The sequence below is a fragment of the Opisthorchis viverrini genome (genome assembly GCF_000715545.1).
Source record: "Opisthorchis viverrini unplaced genomic scaffold opera_v5_344, whole genome shotgun sequence".
NCBI classification, from domain to species: Eukaryota; Metazoa; Platyhelminthes; class Trematoda; order Opisthorchiida; family Opisthorchiidae; genus Opisthorchis; species Opisthorchis viverrini.
The window spans coordinates 500,921-521,620 of NW_008752005.1; the positions used below are offsets into that span (position 1 = coordinate 500,921).

The 20,700-nt window shown below is 48.3% G+C and overlaps 1 protein-coding gene across 1 annotated transcript in view; it reads right to left on the reverse strand.

Moving 5' to 3' along the window:
- T265_10237 (hypothetical protein) overlaps positions 1 to 20,700 on the reverse strand; it is a gene marked incomplete at both ends in the record, with an annotated part of 44,922 nt that overhangs the window by 17,538 nt on the left and 6,684 nt on the right. The window contains 10 exons of the mRNA XM_009176553.1: positions 42 to 122; positions 1,123 to 1,221; positions 1,499 to 1,672; positions 3,783 to 3,999; positions 5,587 to 5,711; positions 8,454 to 8,654; positions 14,642 to 14,745; positions 15,284 to 15,733; positions 19,829 to 20,236; positions 20,341 to 20,607. Coding sequence (XP_009174817.1) covers positions 42 to 122; positions 1,123 to 1,221; positions 1,499 to 1,672; positions 3,783 to 3,999; positions 5,587 to 5,711; positions 8,454 to 8,654; positions 14,642 to 14,745; positions 15,284 to 15,733; positions 19,829 to 20,236; positions 20,341 to 20,607 — 2,126 coding nt within the window. The remainder of the gene's footprint in view (positions 1 to 41; positions 123 to 1,122; positions 1,222 to 1,498; positions 1,673 to 3,782; positions 4,000 to 5,586; positions 5,712 to 8,453; positions 8,655 to 14,641; positions 14,746 to 15,283; positions 15,734 to 19,828; positions 20,237 to 20,340; positions 20,608 to 20,700) is intronic.

Below are 20,700 nucleotides of genomic sequence, written 5' to 3' on the forward strand. Positions count from 1 at the left end.
GCCGACGGCATATCTATGGCCTGAGAGAGAATCAAACTAACCTGAGCAAGGATGTCATTCATCGCTTCGCTGGCTGCCTTGTCTCCATGGCCCAGAACGCGCATGAGGCGAAGAATCTTGACCTATAGTTTTGAAACCGGGGAAAAAGGAGACAAATACAGATGGAATGCGCGGTTACCTAACTTACAAAAATATTCCAACCAGAATTCGGAACGAAAGGTGAGAAAATAAGTCATTCAGTCATTGTGTTTAGCCAACCTTTCGGTGCTAGCTGCCAATGCCACACGAAGGAGGCACGAGGGCTGGGATACTGTCAGGTCGCCCAAGCCTACACAGGGGAAGTCGAGTGGCAGAGGTCGGATTCGAACCACGGACCTTCCGGTCAGTAAATTCGCGCTCTAACCACTTGGGCCATCTCGCACCGAAAGGTGAGAAATGTGTCCCACTTTGCTGGCCAAGTAACACATTGAAAGATTTACGCACCCATAGGGCGAATTTTCACCATATAAGAAAATTCAAACTAGAATGTTGAGTGCACACGAATGTAGTACCATTACCATCATCACATCACATAAAGCAACAACAGCGTTGATAGTGACGGTTTACTGCAACACGACTAAAAGGTCTATTCTCAAAGCCCTAACTTCTTTAGAGTGGACAGAAAGGGAACGTCTGCCCGCCTCACTGTCCATTCATGTTGTTCATGGTGATTTATCTAGCCATTGAAGGAAATGTGGAAAAAAGGAGAAGGCTCATCGTCGTTCTGGCGACCCCATATACATTCACACGGCTGATGGCGCTTCAGGCTCAATTTCCATTAGGAACGTAAAATAAAATAGTCGTTCAGCTATAACATCCTGTCGGTGTCTAGCTGTCATGCCACCCAGAGGGGGCACGCGGGCTGGGATACTGCCAGGTTACCCAAGCCTAGACAGGGAGAGTCGAGAGGCAGAGGTCGGGTTCGTACGATGGACCTGCCAGTCAGTGAATTCGCGCTCTAACCACTTGAACCATATCGCCCCATTAGGAGCGTGACATGAACATATTGGGCTAACAAAAAGTTGGAACAGGATCAAAGAAAGCCTCCGACAGGTAAAGTTGGCTAACGCATTTTCCACCTACCTGCAGAAAAGGGTCACTAATTTTGTTCACATCGTGATCAGGTGAGTAACCGGTCATGATGAGATTCTTCAAAGTTCGAACCAGCATAGGAACCAACTGCTGCGAAAAAAAGGAATTGGAAGAATATTAGCATCACTGGTGAAAAACAAGCGCAAGTCACCCAAACGAACAAAAGAGGTTAAAGTGGTTCCCACGACCCATAAATTGAACAACTGCTGAAAAAGGTGTAAGAAGTGCAGTTCTGACGAAATATTTGTAAAAATGGTAGTGCGGATAATGGACTAACGGTAGACCATACCCGATGAAACAAATAAATGCAGACAGTCACGCGGAGCAGGATCAGATATGGGCTAGTGTACACTTTATCCATACTTACTTTACGAAAGTAGATCAATGTGTCCGGACTGCGTTCACACATTTCCTGGATTAAACAGACCGATGCCAGAATGACTCCGTGGTTTTTATCGTTCAATAACGAGCGTGTGCATGGAATGAACATCTCCATAAGGTCAGGAACTTTGCGGATAATTTGGAATGCACAGAGAGCGGCCTGTACCAACCAATGGAAAGGCAAGAGTTGAACTGAAAGATGATAGGAGCGTGTGGACAAAAGGATACATTTGCATAGATGTGTGCAAATAGATTCCGGGTCAGTGAGGTAGTCCGAGTTCCATGAGTGTATCGTCAAAACATTCATTTTGTTTCTACGCATTTGACCAATCAGCATCGGTCACAGCTGTGACAGACATCTCTAACCAACAGAAACGACTCTCAGAGGCATGGAAATGTTGTCGGATCGATTAGGTGCACAAGCTAGTCAAGCTTCTCAGTCAGCACGACACATAAACGGCCGCTGTCGGTCACAGCTGTTGTATCAATGCACTCTTTAGTCCGCTCGAGGAAAAACCAGCCGGTTTTCTTCTGAATATCCGGTTGAACCCACCAAACATCTATATTCCTGGTAAAGAGTGACGCGCGAATTTTTAAGTCATTCGCGTTATTTCGTCCGAGTGTTTCAGGAAACCCGTAAGTACCAAAACTTACTCTGTGGTTGCGACACGGTTTTTAGTCAGACAGGCACATTTAAATTGCGACCGAAAGGACTGGCCTAAAAGTAGGCACCTCAAGATCCTCGGCCATTTTTGCTCAGTTCAGCATCTTCCAGATGAGGAAAACGCGTTGAATGAAGCGTTGGTTCGGTCACAGCAGACGGCACATACCTCCACCAACGTAAAAGAGAACGCTATCCTCAAAAGAGACCATACGGCCAAAATATCTGCTGTTTTTGGGCTGATTACTGTGGACAAGGAACAACCAATGTCGTCCCTTCATAGCTTACCAAATATGGCTGAACGTAACCAAGTCCGTTACCTTTTACAGAGCAATCTAATTCAGATGAAATAGATTAGAAACACGAAGGGATGGGAGGCATGCCATAGCAGAATGATTCCGTGAATCCACCTACTCCCTTTTCAATTTCCCATACACAATTCTCGATTGGAAAGTGTACAGCCGAGCATCAGTAGCTGCAAAAGTGCACTTCGTTTGTGCACTATTATTGAGTACCCATGGATTGCATACGGTTCCTTTGTATATCTTATGCGTCATTGTATCACGGCTATCGCGTAAACATAAGCAAAGATGTTAGTTTCAACAGGGTGAGTTTTATCAACAAACACAATTATGTTACAATTCTAATCACTCGAGAAACGCCCTGTAGGTGCGAGGAAATACAAAAACTGGAGGTATTCGATCAATGGTGCACAAGGATCACGGCTAGAACAAAATGAAAAGATGGAATCTCTTCCGAATCAGCTAACAATATTGTCACGACTGTACAAGTCCAGCAACAATGGCTGGAATTATCTGTAGACGCACTATGTATCTTCGTGAAAAAGGCTCTCAAACAAGACCCGCATCGAAGTTGGTGTTGTTGCCAAGGCGCATAAATCGGACATAGACCGTTCGTTTGTGCACAATGCCGGGATGAAGATTAAACTGTTATCTGTATAGACCATTTGGTTTAATTTGCTTTGTCTAATCTGATTTCCGACAACATTGCACATCTGTGACAAGCTAGTGCTACACCCATGTCATGAGATCATTAAAACGAACACCGTTTGTACCGTGATAAAGCCAAAATCCGGAATATCAGACTACAAAGATGTATTTCAACACATTACTTGGAACTCGATGAACATAGGTCATCGTGAGAGTTCAGAAGTCTGTCACAAAAAAATCTCTCAGCCGTAACACCCTTCCGGTGCCTAGGTGTCATGCTACCCGAAGGAAGCACGACAGCTGGGATACTGTCAGGTTGTCACAACTCGAGTCATATACTGTCATGGTCACATGGTAGATATGAATCAGCAACATTGTTGTGTCTTCCGGTCGGGTCGAGGAAAGGGTGTTTCCCAGAAAAAGAAAACCATGAAAGTTTAACGGGTAAAAAATATTTCCTCAGCAACAGTGTCTGTACTCAGGAGCTTCCCCGTTGGGGCTTCATATCGTGTTTGTACGTGAAGCTAAATGATAGCCAAATAGATGTGACATTCGAAACTGTGGTCAACATCGACCTCGGAAGTGCTCAACTTAATAGGGAGAAGTTAACTCGGGATCAACCAGTGCTTACGCAGTGACAACGGACTGTTAAAGATTACCTTTTTCTTCAGGTACGAATTTGACGACTTGGTGAGCCTCTCGACTTCTCCAGCAAGATCGCGGCTCATTTCGGCCGAACAAATGCTGCCCAGCGTACACAGTGCCAAACTGACAACGTAGGTTGTCGGGTGATTGAGATCACTTGGAAGAAAAAAGGGAAGGAAAATGCGTGAGATCTGTGGAAAGGGGAAATGGAAATTCGAAACTGTAGCTGGCCTGCAGTAGGGTGGATATCGCTGATTCGGACGGTCAATCAATCACAGTAGACCATTGGGTTTAACTGCGGGCTCGGACCAAAAAGTTGAAGCGTCCGTTTACATGATCAATGTTAGTAACTAAAATAAGCATCTTACAAGTCATATGCCCCGTCGTCATGGCCACGTCTGAATGGAGGGCTCTGTGGAGGATTCGTGTGGATTGTTATCGATGGCATCTTAGATCACTACTCAATTCCCGGGTAAATCGCACAACAATCTATAAACTTTGCACAGCGCATATTGACGTGTTCGTCGCAAATTTTCTTCATGTGTTTACGCGGTCTAGAGGCTCCACTCATTAGTGGGATTACGATCATCGGTAAACATAACTCAATCAAAACAAGCCACTGTGCTAAAGAAAACAGACGACTGAACCAGCCAAACAATAACTTTTCAGCATAACTGAAGGGGGTCATCGTGAGTTCCCTCAATGCAAATCAAATTGCCGTTTGGAAAAAAGGGGAGACAATTACCGATGATGCAAAATGGTGCTAGACTGAGTGAGTTCATTGTGTGCTGGTCTAGTCACTGAGCTTAGCATATGCTTGCAATCGTTCCGCCATCATTCGATGGCACATCGCCATGTTTCCGTGAGCCCACGCCTTGACAAGAGCAATCAAAATACCAGGGTTGGGCTCGTACCACAGACCTACCGGTAAGCAGTTTCGTGCCTCAAAAGCTGAGCTACCATGGGCTTAAAAAAATTTCAAAAGTACGACTGTACAGACAAATAAACGATATTTCAAGATCTTTTTGTTAGGTATGAGAGTTACAACCAGTAATCTGGTAACTTTTCGCAGACCCACAATGGGCCAGCAGAGGATATCCTCGAAATTCAAGCGGCAGTGGTGGCAAAGATCTGGAGCACAATTTTTCTACCTCAGGTGTAGAACACTGACAGTTGTTAAAGTCTCAATGCACCAAACCCAGCTTATGTGTGATACGGGGTAATCCATAAGTGTTGGTCTCTGGGGCCTGGGAATTGATGACAGTCTTCGACACGGACTTGAACCCATAATCAGAGAGCTGTCGTCGAGCTCCCCATATATCACCAGAATTTCGTTTTCAAGCGCGTTCATCGGACTGAGTTCAGCCTCCATCTGACTTTCCGGCAGCTAAACCATACGGGCGTCTCCAAATCTTGAATGCCTTCAAATATGCAGTGCGTCGTGGTCTGATTCTTTTGAGACGGTAAATCCGGTAATGAAGATGATATTCAGTCGGTCGGTTACGGACACATCACCGACAAATTCGACAATCGGTTTCGCCAAAAGTAGCCCTCACTCAAAATACTGATTTTCTGAATTAAAGATTGGTTTTACAACGAAAGCGAATTGTGGTGGGAAAACGTGGATACGTTTTTCTCCATTCCGGTAATTTGGAATCCACACATTTCAATGGGTACTATGCTGCCCGAATCGGATGGGGGTGGGGTGGGGCAAAGATGGGCTCTTTCCTGACAAAACAATGCAATGCTGTGAAACAAGTAAGGCAGCCAACAGATTCAAACGCCAACACTGGTCGAATTAGTTGTGTAGAAACTTACTTTTTCAGAGAATTCGTAACCAGCAAATGTACATCTGTTCGTTCATCTAGAAGCAACATAGCACCGAGATAGCCCACACGTTTGTCGGTGAAGCGTGGCGAGGCGATTAACTTGAGACATTCCAACTAGTGGTAAGAGAGAATATGCGTAAATTGACGCCACTTCAATGTGTACATGTAGACAGAATGGAATAAGCACATTCTGAAATCTATCTGGATCGAGTCAAAGCACACATCAAAAGGCAGGTTTTGAGCCAATACCCCTCAACTGTCTAGCTATACAACACAAAAAATGCCCGTGGAGATAGATTAGCACTAGAACTACGCTTAACCCGCCGCCGAACCAAACGTCATATCCATTCGGTGACCCAAAGGCACACTCTGATTGGTCATAACATCGGTCAATTTGAGTCAAGCTTTTCGCTTCAGCTCAAGGACTCTAGCCTGAATACCCACATGCTGTTTCAGACCACCGTATATTTGCGTACACAATGGATGATGATACAAAAGACAAAGGACCGTTGCAGGCGTCGCGAAAACACATCAAATGAGAAGCACGCCGCTGGGCTGGAAAGACTACATTTACCGGTCATTGTGCGCTGGACGTACACTAGGTAGAGTTAATAAGATGGCTTCGTCAGTCTCCCTGACATTAGTTCAATTAAATAGAATACTTATATATGTTCACTTTAAGCTTGTTTGAAACTGTAGAAGTCTTCTGTTTACCCAGGCTATAGAGCTTTTCTTGTCCGTCACTTTCACTTTCTAATAAACTCTTCTTCATAGCTTAATAGCAGTAGAGCAGTATTGTCCAGAATGCTAGTGGACTGCTGTTCACGTTCGGAGACGGCAAATTGGTTTTGATGTCGTAAAGCGTGTGGTTAACGTTTTCCCCAAACACGGTAAGAGCTCAAGACAGTTCAGTGGTTCGGATGCGAACTTTCTAAGTGAAAAGTCCATGGTTCCGATCCTGATATCTCGACTGCTTTGTAGGTTTGAGGGACCCGACATCTTCCTTCGTGCTTCTTTCGGGTGGCATGTCAGCTAGGGATGTTACACATGGACTATTGTTATTATTCATTTCGAACAGGATAAACAAAAACACCATCTTCACTCATCAATACCTTTTCCGCTTCAAATCAGGCAAACAGCTCCTTTCAAAGTTTCGGTAAAGGATTTTTCGTGTTGCTTTGGCTGATTGCCGCATAGACCAATCAAAATATACTCGAAGAAAAAACAACGTAATGGAGTCCGTTCTGCCGTCTAGGGTCCATGTGAACGCGAACAAGAAAGAGGTCAGTTCATCAGCTATAAACCACGTACCAAGGGTACTTTGATTCTGGCAGCTACAGTTCTGCTCACTGGGAAATGGGAGAGCGAGGATTTGCATTGGAGGGAGTGGCATGACCAGTTAATTCTGGAAACTGGGCAGCTACGCACTGAAGATGACAGGTTAATATGAGCGCCACTCACTGCAAGATTAGACCTAACTGCAAATACCATTATGACTGGTGAGTTGAGTCTCGATGTTCCCATTCAGCGCAGCGCCAGCTGTCGGCCCAACTAAGTTTATTGGCTAGTACTTTCATAGTTTGTTGCCAGTTCATACTGTCCATTTCTCAGTCGCTTCCGATCAGAAAAGGGACGAGCGAAAAGAGCTCCGCGAATCAGACGATCATCTAGCATGCAGAGTACATGTCTCACCCCGCGGGTGGGACGAGGGACGATGAGTAACTCATCCATCTAGCCCTCCTTAGCACCGCTAATTCGGTTCAGGTAAATGAATTTATCTACCAAATAGGTTGAATGGCCTGCAAGCATTGGGTCCGAGTTTGATCCCACGCAGCCCTCTAGCAGCACAGTACAGTTTGTAGATATAAAGCACATAGCAAACCGTGCAGCTCCTTGTCCACCCATCCTCAAACATCGAATGGGCAAAAAAGCAGACTACACTAAATACCCTCTTTTCCACAGAAGGAATAAAGTGAAAATGCTTTGAAGCAGCTGGTGGCGCATCCAAATCAACGGAGACTGTTGACAAAGTGCAAAGTGCCGGAAACATTTAGAACATGCACATGAATAACTTGCAGAATGAATTCATATTAGTATTAACAAAGATGGCATTAAGTAGGCCAGTCGAAAAACAAAGACGTGATCTGTCATCCGCAACCATCACCACTGAATGCAGGATTGGTCTAGCACCCTTACAACAAGCAACCAACATGATCTCAGACCACAAGGACAGATAAACTTCAGCTGGACAGTTCGGATATGCAGTAAGATGCTCAACATTACAGTTGGTTAGGTGGAATATCCAGCAGAAATATCAGTCACGTGTAAGGGTGATCAAATAAGTCAGTTAGTAGCCACTTGCCTTTTGCGTTAGCTTGTCATACTGTACGGAGGCCAGTCGTCCCTAATAACCGAACGCATCATTTGGACGGATGTGTCACGTGCAGGACGGGCCAAACGAAGGCATGCCCTGAATGGCCAGAATGCCAGCCAATCCGGTTCAAGAACCTTTTACTCGACGCTCCTCGCTCTCTCACGGAGATTCTGGCACGACCTTGTGGAACACTCTGTGAATACCCTATGAACACAGTTGTGATCATTTTCCTTTGTCTCCATGAAAGGGCTGTGTAGAGCTACCGCGCCTTTTGATATACCATAGTGGGTGGAGCAGGAAGCCAAGGGACCGATACAGAGTTGCACTAGCAATCAAGTCACAACACATACCTGTTACGTACTGCTCTACAGATTGGATAAGTGCATAAACGACCTGAATCGTAGTAAACAGCAAGCAAAATAAGTGCAAGGATAATTGTCAAACAGAGGAAGGGAATCACAGGTTCATGCAGACGAATCTACCTGGCCAAAATGAGCTGGGTAACCAAGCATGTGAATGTATAACAGCTTGGCGACGTTCCGACAACGGTAGACATTGTTCTCCTCCCGAAAACTATCTCGTATAAGAGCACATTCTCGATTAACAATGGCACGCTCCTCAGCCGCTGTTCTGGCTGATCGTATGTCCCGTACGAGCTCCCGTAGCCGTTTTGGAGCTGGCATCTGCAATGAAACACAGACAATGCATGTGATTCTCAAAAGATTCCGACATCATCGGTGTGCCTAAAGGTAGTCCCTAACCAACAGCTGCTATTCTACGACGAACGCAAGGCTTGAATACTGTAATGAATTACGTATTTGTTTCTCAGAATTTAATCATGCTGAAATTGTCAGCGAGACTCAGCTAGACAAGACATCACAGGTAATCGTAACATCAGTTGGTGTGGACGCGTCGGTACCATCGGGACGAGATTAGGCGGGATACTTTGTGAAAATGACTGACTGGGTTACAACAAGGGTTCATGTGACAGATTTTCTCGTGCCAGGTGGGTCTGAAAGACAATTCCACTCAATGACCACGCGTGCTAACAACGGGTGGACGGGCTTAAGCACAGCCTTCTGGTTTTGATGGTGGTCCGGTAATTTGTCCCCATGGAAGCAATAGGTTCCCTCATCTCTCTCTCCAGTAGTATCGTTTCAGGGTCCCGAAAAGTGACATGCTCTCCTTCCCGAAGCAGGCTGGAGGAAATAGATTTAGCTGCTGAGAGCTAGTTAGATGGTGGAGATCCAACACTGCTTTTGAACCTTAGAATCGAACTTGCTACCAGAAAAAAATATTAGTTGATGAGTCAGCAGGTGGTAGGTCATATGTATGGGAACCATAGAAAGTAGGACGTCCGGTGTAAACCAATCAAAATAACCTGACGACTCATAGCATCCTAACACCACCTCTCAGGAATCACCTGCAGATTTAAAGTCAACCGGTCACTACATTCAATCCTCCTCACGCATCGTTGCCCGAGGGGTTGATCCCATTTAGTGTGATACATAACATGAAAAAGAATGAGCTGTAGCATTTGGAGCACTCAGCCCACTTTCAAAAGCTATCCAGAGCATGACGATAGGTAACGGCTCTTAATTTACAGAAGGAATGACCGTGATACAATAACGAGCCTATTACAGTCCGCCAGATTATAACCGCCATTGACAGTAACACCAGGGTGGGTAACGGTGCTAAACGCATATCTGTACAACGGCCGAGATATTGTCAAGGCGCCATAATGCACTTAGGACGACAACTTAGTCTCTCAAAAAAGCCTACGGCTGTCGCAGTTCAAGCTAACGTGATTACCACAGTCCAACTCTTGACCAATATGCCGACACAAATATTTCATTACTTAACCTACATTCCTTACTGGAATTAATAAACCGTCTCCAAATATCACAACCATAGTGAGCCTGAGATAACCCCCCCCGCCCAACAGATTTCCCCACGAACTCCCCAGGATGACGAATTTTCAGGAAGACACCTTGAGAAGAGCTTTGCTTAAATCGAAGTGGACGAAAGTTGCGTCTACGCCAGTATCCATCACTTAGGTCTAAGTAACTTGCGATAGAAAATCTGCACCGCGGACCTTTCTTCGTCGTACGGACCGATGTTCCTCAGCTTGCAGTTACGTTTGTTGCTGACATCATATGTTCCATTGTTTTACAGGGCATACAGTGCGACGTGGCTCAACTGGTTAGAACACGAGTTTACTGACGGGAAGGTCCGTCATTCGAACCCGGCCTCTGCCTCTCGGCTTCCCCTGTCTAGGTTCGGGTAACCTGGCAGTATCCCAGCGCTCGTGCTTCCTTCTGGTGGCATGGCAATTAGGCACCGAAAGAGTGCTACAGCTGAAGAGAACCGAGGTCACTCCCGAATATATATGCGGTGAGCGTCAACTCCTAATCAACCGCCGAGATGTGCTTCACGATCCAGTAGGAACTGAACATTCGTATTACCTGCAAGAATCACGATATATGTGTGCTTTTCGCTGACGGGAGTATCCGTGAAAAATCACGACAGAAGTTGTCTTTCTCGTCCCTAGAACTGCTGTCATCCCCGAGCGTATGCTGACAAACAAACTATTTACTATACCGACATGAATTTATCTTGATTGAACCAGGCGTGACCAAGAAAACGCGGCTGTCAACTGGAACTCAATCGAGTGAAGCGCACTCAGCCCTGGAGCTAAGCATAACTCTCACACTACTGCATCAGGACCACCAGACACACGAAAGACAAAGTGCAAGGAGTCCGGGTTATTGCCGAGCAGTTTGAGATGTATGACCGAACAGGTGTTGTGTGAGTATTTCGGAGACACAACATACATCGATCAAAAGAGAGTACAAGAGTTGGGAAAGAGCTACCTGTTGCCCAATTTGAGGGTACGGACGTTGAAAGCTACAATGTAGAAAAGATCCCTCGAATTTAATAAGGGTACATTTTTATTGGGTAGGAGCTTAGATGCAAGGCAACTGCCAACTGAATTAGGACTTGGGATAGGAACGTGTGGGGAAAAGTCAGTGAATGAGTTGTAGGGGCAAATGATACCTTCCGGTTACCTGGGACGAAGAGGGGAGTCTAGAAGTTTGAATCGAAAGATAGCGGTTGTTAGGTTTTTTTTGAGGGATCTTGCTCAGAGTCAGTTACCCAATAGTTTGACCCATTTGACTGCATGGGTTTGGCCTGGCCGGGAGCGCAAGGAGTAAGGCGCAAACATGCGACTCCTAATGTGACTGCAGGATCGTTGCAGCACAGAAACCCAACTACCACGTCAGTGGCAGCTTTAGGTCAGGCAAGACTAGTTTGGCTGTAACCTGAGCCTCAAGCTTGTGGATGAGCCGATTGAGGTGGTGGGCAAACTTGTTCACGTGACTAGATGTAGCCAGGTGGTCGAGCCAGAGACGACACTTCCAACCAGATCGAAAATACCAGAGCAGTTTTGGTAGGATGTATCACGTGTGGTGCAGGCATGACACCAGCTTATCTGTCAAGGGTCGAGCTTGCAATGCTTCGCTACGCCACATATTGTTACGAGTCAGAAACCTGGTCGATGCGAGCTCAGGACGTTAAAAATTTTCAGCTTAACCACTGATGTCTTCGAAGCAGTGGCAGAGGCCGAAGGGAATGCAAGATCAGTAATCCTAAGTAAATCGAATGGTTTTCGGAAAACTCAATCAATCAATTCAACTTATAAGCTATAAACCGCGTGCCATAGGCACATAGTTTTCGGCTGCCACACTTTCGGTCACCGGAAAACGGGAAAGTGGAATATACAACCAAGCCTTGGAGGCGAAGGCATGTTCCGTTTGTTCAGAAATTGGATAGCTACGCACTGAAGGTGATAGCGTCACTGACAGCGCGATTGGGCCACTTCGGCCAATGTCATTAACCACTGGTGATCTGAGTCCCGGGGCCCCCATCCAGGGAGGCGGCAGTTGCCCACCCGACTAAGTAATTCGTACATTGTCCACCTCTCGGTCCCTTCCACTCGCACAGGACTCAAAAAAGAGCTCTGTGAGGCAGACGGTCTTCTGGAATGATGCACACCGCTCTCTGCGGGCAAGGTTCTCGAGATAAGACACATCAACGATGAGAGACATTGACTGACATGTCCCCACCGCGCATTTATTGGAACCCATGCATTGAAGCTGTTGTCTATAATGCGTGCGGGTGACCACCTTAAATGTTTTCCCTCAGGGGAAAACAGTGCCGGTGCTTCCATGAATACGGACATTCTGGGGGGCCTGAATGAAACGCGTTGATGTCTGCAAACTACTATTTTCAAGGCAATACGACCGTCCTCAAATTGCTTCTTACTGCTCGGATCTTTTTGTCTAGTTCTCCCTTATGGACTTTCTAACATGGTTAATATTCATAATGTGGTGGAATAATGGTAGCTTTAGTGCATTAATCTTCAGCGCACTGAAAATGGTTCCTCGAATGGTGACGAAATCAGCTGCCAAGCTCGGAGAACCGACCAAAAACCATCAACTGAATGCGGTCAAAATTGTTGAACAAAACCCCAGCCTGTGTACCTCGCGAGACCACTGCAGTATAATGTGACTTGAGATTCGTCTTGGCATCCTTAGAGAAGCGTAATTACTACCGTTTTATACCCTATACATTCAAGCCCCTTTTACGGTTAAATTGGTCAACATTTAAGCTTCGGAGAGCGTGAATACTCTGGTTTTATATCTTGTTGCTTTCGTAAACGTGGACCCAACAATAGAAGTCGACATCGGGTATTGGCTCCCGTAAGAGAGATAGGATTGTCATGAAACCCAGTCGATTTGGTTTTATAGCAGTCCAAAGCTCCTTTACGTACGTAGCTCCCACTTCACCAGTTCACCTCGCTGACAGCATACATCAGTTCCGAGTCTGCCAGAACACGCAGGATTTTTCAGTATTCCATGCAGTGTAGATGCATGCGTTGGAGCGCGCACAGTTCAAATAGCTCCACAAACAAGGGTTCGATACTTTTAATGTATAACTGCAGGACAGAATGGCAACTCCTAACTGAAGAGTCTGCCAACTCTCTATTAGCTGTCACGAAGCCCCTTAGCGGTAATTGGTCACTGTTTGCCCGAGTGTTTGGACCATCACGAAAAGATTGGACCATACCGTGGTGTGGCAGTGTGCGCATCTCGGCGACCCACTGAGCTATACTGGGGAGGAATTGTCCGCGCGATACAGTCTTTCATATCATGTTGATCAATGGGTAGAGGTCTCGTGGTCCCCCGGATTGGGGGTTAGAGTTGCATTTCAAGCCCAAAACCACTGCTTTGCGGTTAGGCTTTTGGGCCAAAGGCTTTGGTTGAGGACGCTAATCGTCCTCTTCTCTATGTGCGGCAGTATCCCAGCCCACATACAACGATGAGATTTACAACTAACAGTCGGCCGTCACGTGGTAACAGCCAGTTCCATTAATTGCTGCATACAGCAGGGTGGGTAAGCGAAAACATGCTACTGCTGCTGCCTCCTTTCTTACACTTTCGCGTTTTCGCTCTTTAACCCTACCTCGCAGGTTCCAGCACAAGGAATGATCGTCTTGCTCGCCCTGCAACACACTCAGCTACAGCTTCTGTGTATCCGAATTCAGTCACAACCCTATCACCACCACCATCATCATCATCATCGACAGTATGACATCAGTGTTCAACACCGATGCTTCAGTGCCTTATTGTAAAGGAAACGACAAAGATGGACGGGGAAGGGGCCTAGTGCTATCTTACTACAATCATTCCGAGGTGCCTATATCTCCAGTGATTCACTCAGGTAATCTAGATAGAAAATGAAAATAACGCCACTGATATATCTCGTAGTGCCTACAACCAGACACAGTGGGGATCACGCGGTCCCCATCCTGGAAGACGAGTAGCACCGACAGCACCTAAGCGTTTCGTACTTCATTCCCTTCCACCAAGTCAAGGGTTGGCCACCTCTCTGCTTACGCCACTCTGAGTTGGGCATGGAAAGCCGCACTTTCTTCGGCAAACGATGGGTAGGCACACGCAACACATGTCCCAACCAACGCAACTTTTAATTCTGGATATATTCTTCAATAGAAGCACCCGTTGCACAACCGAAAACGCACTTTCCAATTGCCTTGTTACGGGTTCTCTGACACCAACCCACACGGGGTATGGTATTGGGACGATTATTGAACGCCTGAAGACGTCCGAATTCCGCTGCTCGAACAAGCAAAGTCTCAGCCGTAAAACAAAACAGCCCACACTGAAGCTTGATACACACGTTGCTTGAGATTCAGGGATATACCACTTTGACACTATGAGTGTCTCAAATTAGCAAACGCGACCCAAGCCTTGCAGATTCGTGGGTTCATCTCATCCGTCACGCTACTATCACAACTAATACAACTTCCAGGGCGAGATGGCCCAAGTGGTTAGGGCGCGAATTTACTGACCGGAAGGTCCGCGGTTCGAATCCGACCTCCGCCACTCAACTTCCCCTGTCTAGGCTTGGGCAACCTGGCGGTATCCCAGGGTGGTGCTTCCATCGGGTGGCATGGCAGCTAGGCACCGGAAGGGTGCTACAGCTGAACGCTCAATGACAGCATGTCCAAGAGCATGACCTTACACTTTGTAAGTGCAAAGTGCATAACAAAAGACGGGATGGCTTGGGTCGGTTCATCCAAGAATACTTGCGCCTTCTCCTCCCCTTCGAACATGAGAGCGATGTCGTCTGCATATTCCAAATCAACAAGGTTTTCTTCACAGGCTACTTGAACACCAGGGTTCTGGAGACCTAGCGTTCGTCTCATTATTTCATAGGTCACGAAGTTAAAAAGGAATGGAGAGAGTGGGCATCCCTGACGGACACCGCTGTGTAAGGAAGCCCTTGGAGAGCTCCCTATACACTATCACACGTCCGAAGGTCGGAGTATACAAAGAACGTATTATGTTACCAAACTTCCGGGGTATTCTTTGGTGGGCAAGCGTGTCAAGAAGAGCAGACCGAACGACCGAGTCGAATGCGCCTCAGATATCCAGGAATACTAGAATTGTGGGTCGCTTATACGTATGATGCTGTTCTAGCACTTGACGGAGTGTGAACATTTGGTCAACACAACCCCTACAGGCAGGAATCCCGCTTGCTGCTCTCGGGTCGGTATCTCATGAGCCAACGTAAGGCGACGGAGCCCAATTGACGCGACAGTCTCGTTACGACCGGGGTCTAACTGATCCCCATGTGGTTACCACGCTCACTACGCGCACTATCACTGACTTTCCCCATTTGTCTGGGACAGACTTTTCCCAAATACAGGCAAACAGATCAGACAAACTTGACTGAGGATTTGATCCGTCTTTGAACAATGCGGGTGGGAAGTCATCCGGACCAGGAGCTCGATGGCGCTTGAGAGAACATATGCAGTCGTAAACCTCCGAGGCCGTAGGTGGTTCCGCGTTCATCGTCCAGGGTGCTACTTCACCTGTGGACTCTAGATGAGCGTCAGCTGGTACCCACAATTTTTTATTCGAAGTATTCAATCCCCCGGTCGAGGCGTTCTTATTCGAGATGGTAGTTCCATTCTGATGCTTGATGGTTCCGCTCACAGGTGGTTTCCGGGGACGGGTCACACAGACCAACTGAAATACTCTTCGAGCATTACCGGCTTTCTGGGCCTCTTCCAGTTCCTTGGCGTTCTGTGTGCACCACAATCCACCGTCAGCTTGCACGCTCCTCTTCACTTGACGTCTGATAATTCGTCGCATCAAGTTATGTTCAGCGGCGGCTGGGATAGTTCTCCGAGATTTAGACAGTGACACCGTTCGGTCTGATATCCAGTGGTTGGGTGGTGCCACAGGCGAAATGCCAAGCAACATGCAAAGAGGTGGCAATCTCGTTCCAGTATGCGTTCACATCTGGTGATGAGACATTTGGAAGACGCTAGAAGACGATTCTGGTTAGGTCGCCTAACATCCGGACCTGCAAGTTTCAGTTGCCAAGCCATTTGTCCTCGCCTTACGCGGAAACGTAGGGAGAAGCGACTCCGGACGAGTGCGTGATCAGAATCCATAAATGTGTTTCAGAACGACCGACAGTCCGCGCCATCGGTAGCTAATGGCAACGTCATCATCATCATCACTGTCAGCCGTAATAACCGTGCACTCGTCGTACAGTGGTTGTAGCTGCCGCAGTTTCGTTCACCGATGATTTGGGGGAGGGGATAGGTAGCTGCGCATTGCAGGCGCTAGCCGGTAAGTTGGTACACTGTCAGTATGATTTGGGGTAGGGGGGTGGGGTGGGTGGAAAAGGAGCTATGCATTGAAGACAATAGCTTGGATGCACGAGCGCCATTGAAAGCGCGACTGGGCCATGTCTGATAATGTCTCTAGCCATTGATGTGGTCCGTCTCGGGGTCCCCATCCAGGAAGACGGCAATGACCAGCGCAGCTGAGTTTGCTGGTAATGGCTTTCACACTTCGCTGCCAAGTCATTGGTTGACCGCCTCTGGCTCTCTTCCACCCTTCACATGGTTGGGCGAAAAGAGCCCTTCGAGGAAGTCGGTCGACGGGCATACGCAGCACGTGGCCAAGCCAGCGCAACCTGTGCAGTGTGATCAGTTCATCTATCGAGGGTGAGTTATTTCTCCCGAGTACCATTCGACGTACTTCAGAATTGCTGATCCGGTGTTCCCACCAGATTCGGGCAATGCTCCGAAGACATCGATGGTCAAGCACTGAAAGTCTTTTGACGTCCGCGGCGCGCAGCGGCCAGGTTTCTGATCCATATAGTAATATGGAGCGCACCGCAGCATTGTAAACTCGATCCTTGATAGAGAAGCTGATGTCACGCCTACGCCACAGGTGACGTAGGTTCGCAAAAGCTGCTCTGGCCTTCCCTATCCGAATGGAAATTTCATCTATCGTCCCACAAGGCAGTGGGATGACGTAGGGTTTGTTCGGGGACGCTGACCCTAGCCTCTGACTCAAAAGTCTGACCCACAAGGCAGTGGGATGACGTAGGGTTTGTTCGGGGACGCTGACCCTAGCCTCTGACTCAAAAGTCTGACCCACAAGGCAGTGGGATGACGTAGGGTTTGTTCGGGGACGCTGACCCTAGCCTCTGACTCAAAAGTCTGACCCACAAGGCAGTGGGATGACGTAGGGTTTGTTCGGGGACGCTGACCCTAGCCTCTGACTCAAAAGTCTGACCCACAAGGCAGTGGGATGACGTAGGGTTTGTTCGGGGACGCTGACCCTAGCCTCTGACTCAAAAGTCTGACCCACAAGGCAGTGGGATGACGTAGGGTTTGTTCGGGGACGCTGACCCTAGCCTCTGACTCAAAAGTCTGACCCACAAGGCAGTGGGATGACGTAGGGTTTGTTCGGGGACGCTGACCCTAGCCTCTGACTCAAAAGTCTGACCCACAAGGCAGTGGGATGACGTAGGGTTTGTTCGGGGACGCTGACCCTAGCCTCTGACTCAAAAGTCTGACCCACAAGGCAGTGGGATGACGTAGGGTTTGTTCGGGGACGCTGACCCTAGCCTCTGACTCAAAAGTCTGACCCACAAGGCAGTGGGATGACGTAGGGTTTGTTCGGGGACGCTGACCCTAGCCTCTGACTCAAAAGTCTGACCCACAAGGCAGTGGGATGACGTAGGGTTTGTTCGGGGACGCTGACCCTAGCCTCTGACTCAAAAGTCTGACCCACAAGGCAGTGGGATGACGTAGGGTTTGTTCGGGGACGCTGACCCTAGCCTCTGACTCAAAAGTCTGACCCACAAGGCAGTGGGATGACGTAGGGTTTGTTCGGGGACGCTGACCCTAGCCTCTGACTCAAAAGTCTGACCCACAAGGCAGTGGGATGACGTAGGGTTTGTTCGGGGACGCTGACCCTAGCCTCTGACTCAAAAGTCTGACCCACAAGGCAGTGGGATGACGTAGGGTTTGTTCGGGGACGCTGACCCTAGCCTCTGACTCAAAAGTCTGACCCACAAGGCAGTGGGATGACGTAGGGTTTGTTCGGGGACGCTGACCCTAGCCTCTGACTCAAAAGTCTGACCCACAAGGCAGTGGGATGACGTAGGGTTTGTTCGGGGACGCTGACCCTAGCCTCTGACTCAAAAGTCTGACCCACAAGGCAGTGGGATGACGTAGGGTTTGTTCGGGGACGCTGACCCTAGCCTCTGACTCAAAAGTCTGACCCACAAGGCAGTGGGATGACGTAGGGTTTGTTCGGGGACGCTGACCCTAGCCTCTGACTCAAAAGTCTGACCCACAAGGCAGTGGGATGACGTAGGGTTTGTTCGGGGACGCTGACCCTAGCCTCTGACTCAAAAGTCTGACCCACAAGGCAGTGGGATGACGTAGGGTTTGTTCGGGGACGCTGACCCTAGCCTCTGACTCAAAAGTCTGACCCACAAGGCAGTGGGATGACGTAGGGTTTGTTCGGGGACGCTGACCCTAGCCTCTGACTCAAAAGTCTGACCCACAAGGCAGTGGGATGACGTAGGGTTTGTTCGGGGACGCTGACCCTAGCCTCTGACTCAAAAGTCTGACCCACAAGGCAGTGGGAGATTGTGGGGTTTTGTTCGGGGACCCTGACCCTAGCCTCTGACTCAAAAGTCTGACCCACAAGGCAGTGGGAGATTGTGGGGTTTTGTTCGGGGACCCTGACCCTAGCCTCTGACTCAAAAGTCTGACCCACAAGGCAGTGGGATGACGTAGGGTTTTGTTCGGGGACCCTGACCCTAGCTTCTGACTCAAAAGTCTGACCCACGAGGCAGTGGGAGAATATAGGGTTTTCTTTGGGGACCCTGCCCGGAGCCGATGACTCAATAGTCTGACCTGCTCGGCTGCAGGGGGTTGGCCTAACCCGAGGGCGCAGGGAATAAGGCATTACTGTCTCATTCCTGATGCGGCTGCGCACAGCAGGTGCCTTTTGAGCAGCACCGGGCTCTTTGGTTTTAAAAGTATTTCGACCGTATTGGATAATGCGCCGGCGGTCACGGTCAACCGTTGGGCGATCGGAGTGTGCGGTTTTTGGGGCCGACCTGTTCTAACCCGTCCTTCCTCAGGGGAAGGCAGCATCGCTGCTTCCATAAATATGAACATGCTGGTCGCCTGGGGGAAACACCTTACTGCCTTCACACTCCTGTCGCAGAGGACAGTACGACTTTACTCCCAGACCGCCTCGTAGCACGATTACTCGTAGTACGGGGTCTCGCTGCTCTTGGTCTGGCTGCTCCCCTTTAGCCTTCCTGGCATGATTGCACCTTGTGGAACGAAGTTCCTGCCAGTGTAGCCCGCGGGATCGCTGCAGCACTCAAGCCGGACCGTCAAGGCAAGGTGGCAGCTGCACCTACCTTGAAGTGCTCAGTCATTTGACAATCAGTTGCACTGGAGTGGTCATTGTGAGTGAAAACTAGTGTTTCGGACCACCACGTCAAGGTGGCAGCTGCACCTACCTTGAAGTGCTCAGTCATTTGACAATCAGTTGCACTGGAGTGGTCATTGTGAGTGAAAAGTTAGCTAGTGTTTCATCTCAAAAACATTATATTATCGTTAGAAATAGTACCACTTCCAAATAGCCCATGAGTGAGCGAACCCTACATGTTCCAATAAACACCCTATGGTTGCACACCAACAGCAAGTGTTTAATCGGCGAGAATACAAAGGCCTTGGTGCCTGACAGTAAGCTAGCTGTGAAGAAATTCGGCTTCAGGAGCATCACTGCGAAATAACTCCACATATAAGTATGGCTGAGCTGACTAAAATTTGTAGCCGGTATGTCGCTGGAGGTCAGACGACTTTAGCTATTTCGCAAGTTAGTACTCCATAGAAACAACTTTAGATCAACACACAACTGAAGCAATCGCTCACCATTGTCTGTACGTACCGAGTCCAATCCATATCGACCTTCTAAGTGAATCTCAGATGCGATAAGCCTGCCCACTTTTGCTTTCTTATCTCCGGCAACCACCACGACATCTGAGCTCCTAGCTCGCCGCAGAAAGGCATTCAGGGCGTCGTAAAACCTGTCCTTGACGGCGTCGGAGTTACAGTCAGTTGGGACGTAAGCGGACACGACGAACAGACAGCAATCAGCTTCCCGCCTGTGATATTCCTTCACAGACGTTGCCAGACGAACCGCGCAGAGGTGACTATCAATAGGTATCCAGTAAAGCAACGATACTTCCGCCCGGTGAATTAGGACAATAATAAATGATCGTTCAGCCGCAGCATCCTTTTGGTGCTTAGCTGCCAAGCCACACGAAGGAGGCACGAGGGCTGGGATACTGCCAGGTCGCCCACGCTTAGACAGGGGAAGTCGAGAGGCAGAGGTCGGGTTCGAACCACGAACCTTCCGGTCAGTAAATTCGCGCTCTAATTACTTGGTCCATCTCGCCCAATACCAACCACAACACCAATCCCTGCACATCCCGCTGCAGCAGCCTCTGGATCACCAGAGATGCGCAGCTGAAAGCGAGTAGAGACCGACGGACCGGTTAGCTCAATCACTGTGCTTGCATCTTGAATTCCCTTTTCTGACACACAGCACGCATCAATGCCAAGCGAGTCCAGTGTGCGTGCAAGAGCAGCTTGTTGTCCTGATTGCTGCAGAGTGTGGACATTGAAGGCGGCCAGATAGGGCGTCGAGGCTTGAAGATTGATTTCGAGAGACCTGAAAATATCGGCGCCATTTAACACCATGTTGAGCTCAAAACCGATGCATGACGAACGGTCCTCAGTCC